At 44.8% G+C, this 9,055-nt stretch overlaps 1 protein-coding gene across 10 annotated transcripts in view; it reads right to left on the reverse strand.

Moving 5' to 3' along the window:
• Positions 1–9,055, reverse strand: part of MIGA1 (mitoguardin 1) — an 82,508-nt gene that overhangs the window by 43,618 nt on the left and 29,835 nt on the right. For all 10 annotated transcript variants that reach the window (XM_063939035.1, XM_063939034.1, XM_063939033.1 and 7 more), the window contains exon 8: positions 5,606–5,706. In XM_063939035.1, coding sequence (XP_063795105.1) covers positions 5,606–5,706 — 101 coding nt within the window. The remainder of the gene's footprint in view (positions 1–5,605; positions 5,707–9,055) is intronic.

Genomic DNA, 9,055 nt, shown 5'->3' on the forward strand with positions numbered 1-9,055 from the left:
TGTATGCAGGTCAGTGGCAGATTACTGTATGTATACTGTAGGTGTATGCAGGTCAGTGGCAGATTACTGTATGTATAATGTAGGTGTATGCAGGTCAGTGACAGATTACTGTATGTATAATGTAGGTGTATGCAGGTCAGTGGCAGATTACTGTATGTATAATGTAGGTGTGTGCAGGTCAGTGACAGATTACTGTATGTATACTGTAGGTGTATGCAGGTCAGTGGCAGATTACTGTATGTATACTGTAGGTGTATGCAGGTCAGTGGCAGATTACTGTATGTATACTGTAGGTGTATGCAGGTCAGTGGCAGATTACTGTATGTATAATGTAGGTGTACGCAGGTCAGTGGCAGATTACTGTATGTATACTGTAGGTGTACGCAGGTCAGTGGCAGATTACTGTATGTATACTGTAGGTATATGCAGGTCAGTGGCACATTACTGTATGTATAATGTAGGTATATGCAGGTCAGTGACAGATTACTGTATGTATACTGTAGGTATATGCAGGTCAGTGGCAGATTACTGTATGTATACTGTAGGTGTACGCAGGTCAGTGGCAGATTACTGTATGTATACTGTAGGTATATGCAGGTCAGTGGCAGATTACTGTATGTATACTGTAGGTATATGCAGGTCAGTGGCAGATTACTGTATGTATACTGTAGGTATATGCAGGTCAGTGACAGATTACTGTATGTATACTGTAGGTATATGCAGGTCAGTGACAGATTACTGTATGTATACTGTAGGTATATGCAGGTCAGTGGCAGATTACTGTATGTATACTGTAGGTATATGCAGGTCAGTGGCAGATTACTGTATGTATACTGTAGGTATATGCAGGTCAGTGGCAGATTACTGTATGTATACTGTAGGTATATGCAGGTCAGTGACAGACCCCTGGGCCTCCGCTATAAACCTTTGCATAAAGTCTGCTTAACATCCAGCAAGACGGGTGATTAATCAGACGTTAGCGCCCCTCTACGCTGGGCTTTACCTTCATTTACAATAAAGGACCGAGGCAGCTGCAAACCTTTATAATTACCACAGATAGAGAACGGCTAGCCAGTAACTGTGACAGTAATGGAGACCGAATAATCGCCTTTATTCCAAGGTGCCTGGACTGAGCAGACCTGCAGAAAGCTGCCAGTCACCATCATTCATATATATTATCAGATGATGGGACACAATTTCCTCTGTGGTCAATCCGCATCTCTCTGCACATGAGCAGGAAACGTCTCCGTGACCGGCGCTAGAAGCGGATGTTTTGACAACGCATTTATCACAAGTATCAGCGTACGGAGTACTCGGACAAGACATCCAAGCAGTTATGACTTATGCGGCTTCAGAACCCAGATATCCAGACATCTTCCTCTGAATATTTATGTCTGTAGTAAAGAATCCCAGTCACGCCAGGGGCTTTTGGCCGACTTCCCCCCGAAAATAGCATCATATAAACATCTGATGTTTAGATTACAGCCCTTAGCTAATCTGTCACATTACAGGACGCATATTTCCACAGTGTATACAGCATCCAGAGTTTACAGTCAAGCAGATCACCAATACCTTACGATTTTATCAGCTGGGGCAGACCTCGGCAACCAGTGGCTCTTCAGCTGTTGTGAAACTACAAGTCCCAGCATGCTTTACCAGCTGAGCAGTGGGTAGGTATGCTGGGACTTGTAGTTTCAAAACAGCTGGAGAGCCACAAGTTGGCCAGGCCTGAGTTGGGGGATAGAACTTTCAAAATCTAGACCTATTTAAATAAAATACTTTCAACCAAATCTGAAAATTCAATATAGGCTGGAATTAATAAAAGAAAAAACAACTAATATTTCTGACCCCTGGGGTGCAGCGTTCTTCCCAATTATTCCGCTTGTCAGTAAAAGGCAATGGAGTAACGTGGGCACGCGTGTAACACACACAGGTCATACACCGACCGGCCTTATTAATGAGCTGTTACTGGAATGCAGACTCTGGCCATATGTTTAATATGTATGCAGCCCCCCACCTTCCTCCCAAGAGCATCTAAGCAGCGGAAAATGCGGAGGGGTCTACGATACTGCCTCGCTGAAAGATAATAACGGTATTTTTTTTATTTATTTATAACCCCAAGCCAAGAACCTCTAACAAATTATAGAAATAGAACTATTGAAAATCTATACGATGAAGCCAGTACAGGAAGCCGCGCCTTACTGCGTGCCACGTCCCAGCTAGAGGTGCCCACTAATGGTCCAGCTACATCTGGATACCCTGGCATGTTCTGACCAGTGTACTGGTAACATACCGACTGGAGGAATAACTCCTGCATGACGCAGCGGGACCCCGATTGGGGTATTACCCAGTTTGCCTTGTCCCAAATGTCATTGTTTTATCCTAAGGAAGTCCTCACGTTCAGACTGGACTTGTACGCTGCACCTGCACGTAATGCAGATTGACATTAGCAATAGACAGTGCTACCATCTGTGTAATGTAAGGTGCGCTGTGGCGGATCCTCACGCTGCGATTATCTGGGTCAGCTGCGGATTATTTATACTCATTGTTATCTGTAGAAAGCGATTGTATTGCTTTGTTGCTATTGGAGTATTTTTGGATGTTACATTTATATTTCAGGTGGTTTTGTGGTGTTAAAATCATAAATAATCCCTTAAATACTGCATAAATATATTTGAATTACCATGAATGCCATAGATTGCGGGTGCACAAATCCAGATGCCCTTTCCGCAGTAAACTCCTAATATCAATCACGTTACTGTGTATCCTTCCTCTTATCAATAAAATGAATAGAATGTTACTCATCCACTTGGTTTGGAAGTATTTCTGTTTATCCCTCGTAACCTTGTCTCTCTCCAAAATAATCTCTCCTCCTCCTCTCTATGCACAGCTAATCCCTCCTCTCGCTGCGTCCTCTCCCCAGCTGCTGACGCCAACTGCCAACTGCCCCCTGCTACTGGTAACCAAACCCATTACCCCAGCAGCGGTTATATAGCAGTGAATGTTACTACCGGTTGTTGTGTGTGTGTACTTCCCACAGCCCTGAGGTTGTAAGTTAAATTCCCGGCCATATCCAATGGGTGTGGGGTTTGTATGTTTTCTCTGTTTTGTGTGGGTTCCCTCTGGGTACTTCGGTTTCCTTCCATACTCCAAAAACATACTGGTAGATTAAATGGCTTCTTTAACAAAACCCTTATGTGCGTCTCCATGTGGTAGGGAACATGGCGGTGGATGTATTAAGGGCTGATGGGGGGGGGGTAGAAAGCTATCAGTGCACGTTACGTGATGCTTCTCCCCATATATGACATCGGAGGTGCGTGTACAATGACAGGGGCGCTATGTGCCCCAGTTTATATTTGCCACGCCAGTATGCAGTGCAATGTAAGACCAGTCAGTAGCACTGACCGTTCCGATACCCACAGCTACCTGTTTCGACAGTTGCAGCGGTCAGTACCCATACACCACAGTAGGGACAGCGCTATCCCTAGCTGTGGCGGGTGTCGGTTCCGGGCTGCATGTGAGATATCCCAAGAGCAGCGAAATCCTATAATGTCATGACTAGCAGCTAACAAGCAAACCTACATCTGTGGGTGTATTCTGCGTGAGATACATGGAGGTTATACCTCCACTGTGTCGCCGGGCTCTTTATTGGAAGATGCAGTGTGTGCGGTCACGGTATTTGCTACGATGGAAGTGCAGGGAGATATTTTGAGAGCTTAACACCCAGTAACAGCTGAATTCTTCAGCAAATGCTTTCTCCAAACATTCCTAGAAATCCAGAGAGTGGAAGGAGGGAGAGGATGCGGGATCATCCTGTATACATCGTGTGGCATTGTTAGTTTATAGGACTGATGTATTATTATGTGACAGATAGGGCGCAGCCAGGGACTATAGCGGACACTAATATAAGGAGAGGGAACGGATATTTGTTCTGTTACACAACAAATTCCTAACATAGAACACTTCAGTTGGTTCTCCTGCAAATACTGAAGCCTGGAGTATTTTGCAATCCTGCAAAAGTCAGAAGTACAAAGGAAATTTGTCTCCTCCAGCTGCTGAAAATGGCATATGCCAAACAATATACCCCAAAAAGAAGAATGCAATCCTGGTACTGTCATCTTTAAAAGCAACCTCCCACACCTAACCCAACTGACACAACTGCAAGTGGGAGAGTTCTCATATCTGGGATCCGCACTATACACGGATGGCGTACGGTACGGCACTGTGGAAATATTTTGTAGTTACAAGGAAACTATGAACCAATCAGTGTCCACCCAGGCCTGGGGACTAGCCAATCAGCAGGTGGGCCTGCCCAGTTTTCCGCAGCATCTCTCTGGTTGGGTTGCAGATACATTTTCTTATGTGACCCGTCCACAATGCATGTTACACTGGCAAAGAGTTTGGTATATAATGTCAGCATTGACCATAACGACACCAATGTAATGTTGACATGGTCAGAAAGTCGACACTGAGTATATACCTAGCACTAACTCTAAGAGTAATGCAAATGTTGACATTTCATACGCCAGTGTCAACATGTATGATGTCAACAGTTTAACCTCGTTGACATTACGGAATGTCAACTTAGTCATTGTCGACTTAGTACCTGCATCTCCCGGCAAACACCCAATTATAATGGCAATGTGCAAATTATGGTTTTTAACATAATAATCAAATGGGGTAGGAGCGGCCATTAATATTGTGCCTAGGGGGCGGAATGACCCCTAATTCTACCTCTGCTACGAGGTAGGTACAGTATTTTAGTGTAATTGGTGAACATAAAGAGCAGGTAAAAATATAAAAATTCGCCTAGACGAAAAAAACGTAGCTTTTTGTTATTTTTAGGGCGAATGGGGATTCGCCTTATGCAATAGCAGGGACATTTTTTCGTATAGGCGAAAAATGCGGCAAGGGCGAAAATCACGTGGATCGGCGAATCCATGTGATTTCCGTAGAAACGAGGGCCATTACGCCAATTTTGAAGCATTTTTCGCCAATGCCTTTCCACTTAAAAAAAAAATGAAAGGGTGAAGAAGGCATTGGCGAAAATGGCCCGCAATTGAATACTCAGGGGGGTGAATTCATTCGCTCTGAAACGGTCAGAGCTAACTGCATACCCCCCCCCCCCCCCATATGCAATTTGCTCTTGTAATATCGGAGCTGTTGATTTTGCCCCCGTCTATTAAATCGGGAAAATTTTCACCAATGCCTTTTGACTTTTTTTTTGTGTGAAAAATGCCTCAAAATCGGCGGCGCTGGTGAGAAAGCATGTGGATTTGCCGATCCACATGTTTTTTGCTCCTGCTGAATTTTTCGCCTAGGCAAAAACAACGGCACTGCTATTGAATGGGGTGAATCCCAATTTGCCTTAAAAATTGCGAAAAGTCACGTTTTTTTCACCAAGGCGGAAAAAAACCCAGACCTAATTGCATACCCCCCTAAGAGGCGGATTCTGAGTCGTGCGCTGCTTCCGCCACTTAAGCGCCTTTTCCCATAGTAGCGTTCTGGAATGTATGCTAATTCTACTCAGAATCAGGCACAAAATCTTAAAAAATTTTCATTCACAAATATCATACACAAAGTAAATAAGTGTCCGGTGCGATACCTCTGACACAGAGATGAAGGAGTCGGTTGAAGCGACGCTTATCGTGTCTCTCATTCCGAGATCGCCTCCATTGTCCATCACCGTGACGTCTGTGTCTTTATCTACAAAGTAAATAAAACTTTAACAGTCTCATAAAATCTACCAATGAAGGAAATAATATTTTATGCGCGTATAGGAGTATTGGGATTTTCGGAGTTAACATGCAGAAAGACGGAATTTTTTTAATGATCCTTCAGCATATTTTTGGAATGATGCTCCTATTTTAGATAGAAAATAAATAATCATTTGAAACATTTATAGATTACCACAGTCTCGAGGCAAATTTCCAAGTACGTTTGATTGAGGTCGGAGCACTTTTCTGCTATAAATCTTCATCTCCCGCCCGCCTCTCCCCAAGTTAGTGGGAATCCTGTGTCGTGGCGCCATTGACGCCACGAGATCACAGCAGCACAGGTTATTTCAGGATTTGAGTGCACGGATTCTGCGAGAGGCTGTGACCCGTCCACTCATGTGATTACAGCAAATTCAATAACAGCGAGCCAATGACGGACCCTGGCGTAATATGTAGCTATGCACATAGGCTATTACGCTTAGTAAAATATTATATATAGAATGCAAATTGTCATTATGATTTAGTAAAAGCACTTTTTTGCCACTTTACCAAGTCTCCGAGTGCCGCTAGATGTAGCAGAATTGTCGGTATATATATATATATATATATATATATATATATATATATATTTTATATTATACAAAAAAATAAGTAAAAAAATGCCTAGTTTCTTGCCTGCAATATATTGCAGAGAATCGTTGCATGAGCGTCCTGTGGTACCTCGCACATAACGGAATCGCCCCCACACTAGTGGCGCAAGGCCCCTGTCAAACTGACGCGGGGAGACTGTCATCAGATTGCGTTTGCGCTTGGTTCCTATGCCGCCAATTTTTATTTGGCCATGTTGGTATAGTCATTTTAAATTAAACCAAACCAATCATTCTACTCATAATTCATCTAGCACCTTCTACAAGAGAATAGCTAAAACCTGATTGGTGCCATAGGCAACACCTTCACTTCTAAAAAAGAACGTACACTTTAGCAAATTTACCCCCAAGTATAAAGAAATTTACATTATAATGCAGACTATCAAGTCACTAAGAGGTATCCAGTCAGAATGTCGACACCAGAATGCTGACAGTACATTTTAGTGATATGGTTAGGTTTAGGGTTAGGCGTAAATATGCAAAAAAAAAAAAAACTATGTCGGCATTCTGGTGTAGACATTATGAACATGTTGCATTGAATGTCGACTCTTTACACCACACCTCAATAGTAAAGGGGGATATCAATTTGTGCCGCCACTAAATCTAGCAAACTGGTGTGGGAAATGTCAGTGCAGCCCACAAAATGCCTAATGTAACTTTAACAATTTTTTTTCCATCTTACTCCTTGTAGCCCCTCCCCCCTAGCGTTAGGCAAAGCTCCTGCCAAAGGTGGTCAGCATAAGCCTCAATAATTGGAGACTCAATAACAGCTACCGACCCGCAGAGTTTATCCGCCGAGAGGTCCGGACAGAGGAGGCCGCGGTTGCAAACAAGCTTCGCTCTTAGAGAGGATTTTTGCAGCATTACCCAGGAACATTAATCATCACATGTTTCCGTCTGTACAACTCTAAATGTACTCAGAGATTTCATGGACTTGTATGGGGGGGGGGGGGGGGGGGGGGAGGAGAAGAATCTTCCTGACCTGCCGGAGCGCTGAGACCAGTACTCGGGGAACTAGGATATACATCATAGTGTCTAACCCTCAGACATTACAGAGCGGCCTAGTCTGTCTGCCAGCCACAGCCTCCAAACCTTTCACCAAATTGTATGTCACTAGTAGTACGTGGAGGCTTAGCACGAGTCCAGTACGGGTCGCCAGTCACACCTCAGCGTACAACTCATGAATTTGTGATTTCTAAACCCAGATACAAAAATGTATTTTCACGTGGAGAAGTCTCAGCGGTCTCCTCAGCCGTACAGCAAGTCTTATAGACCGCAGAGCTATAATAGGTGACCACAATCAACCCTTAAACCTGACACCTAGCGGTCCCGACACTCTCTCTGATTGGCACCAAGCATGGCATAAAATCCTGTGTAAATCCATTCCCAGCGGAAAAACATTTTTGCTTTTAAAAAATATACTCCCACATACCCGCAGTACCGGTCTGGCAGCTTGGAGTGAGTTGTGTGGGTGAGGGGAATCCTGGGCCTAGTGGAGGGACACATGGGCTCCTGGAGCTGCCGTAGCCCACAACCACTGGGCAGCCTTCTGCACACCCTCTTCCGCTCCACCCCTTAAGCCCACCCACGAGGAGCAGCAAGATGGATGCCTAGAGAGCCGCCATGGTTTCAGGCTGTGGACAATATCCTGAGGCGAGACGATTGGTGTATAAAGGGGTAGACCCTGCCTGTACCTGAAACACCACAGTGGCCGATGGAAAGTGGGCACCTGACTGGCTGCCATCTTATTAACTCGGGATACACAGCAAGGAAACATTAACTGGAGTGTCTATAATTTAGCACTGGACTACATTGGGGCGCAGCCCCCCCACCCCCAGCGGGGACAGAAGCATCCCCCCCATCAGGGAGATCTGTTGGCAGACACTGCTCCTGACAGAACTAGAGAAGCGCGGTCAGATTCATCAGCAACCCATGAAAGGACAGGAGAAGAAGAGAAGGAGGAGGAGACGACTAATCTATCATCACAAATGGCTCTCTGCAAACAAAAGCTGCCTGACCTAGAGGAGGGGGTGAAGAAGAAACCATTTTAGATCCGAGTGTCTGTCAGAGAGAGCGGAGGGATCTAACCTGGAGGCCACCATGGAAACATGGCTGGCTCAGGAATACGGCAGATCGGTGCCGCGGCGAGCTCCTGGCCCCAGCACGCGTGGAGAGGATGCCAGGAGAAGGAAGCCAGGCGGCACCTCTCCAAGCCTCCGTGTGCCCCCGTTTTATTCATTTAACGTATTCTCATTCATTAAATAAGTCATTATCTTCAACGGACACTTGGCCAAAAATGCCCATGCTAATTGCCTCAATGTTCCCCAATGTGAAATCACCTTCTATACAGAGGCCTGGACTTAAAATAAAATACTAACTAATCATATTATATGCCTGTCCTATCCCTGCGGGGAACTGCCATAGGGCTCTATATCATGGGTCTTCAATCTACGACCCTCCAGCTGCTTTGGAACTACACATCCCAGCATGTCCTGCCTTAGTTTAGTATGTCTTAATAGCAAAACTGTGGCAGAGCATGCTGGGATGTGTAGTTCCACAGCAGCTGGAGGGCCCTATATGGACACCTACAGAAAATATGCTATGGGTGGTATAACGCAGGTACATCAAAATTCCAATAACTTCTTCTACGTCGTTGTCATGCTGACCAAGCCAGGCAGCTCTGGGGTTATA

This window comes from Pseudophryne corroboree, chromosome 9 (assembly GCF_028390025.1).
Source record: "Pseudophryne corroboree isolate aPseCor3 chromosome 9, aPseCor3.hap2, whole genome shotgun sequence".
Taxonomy (NCBI): domain Eukaryota; kingdom Metazoa; phylum Chordata; class Amphibia; order Anura; family Myobatrachidae; genus Pseudophryne; species Pseudophryne corroboree.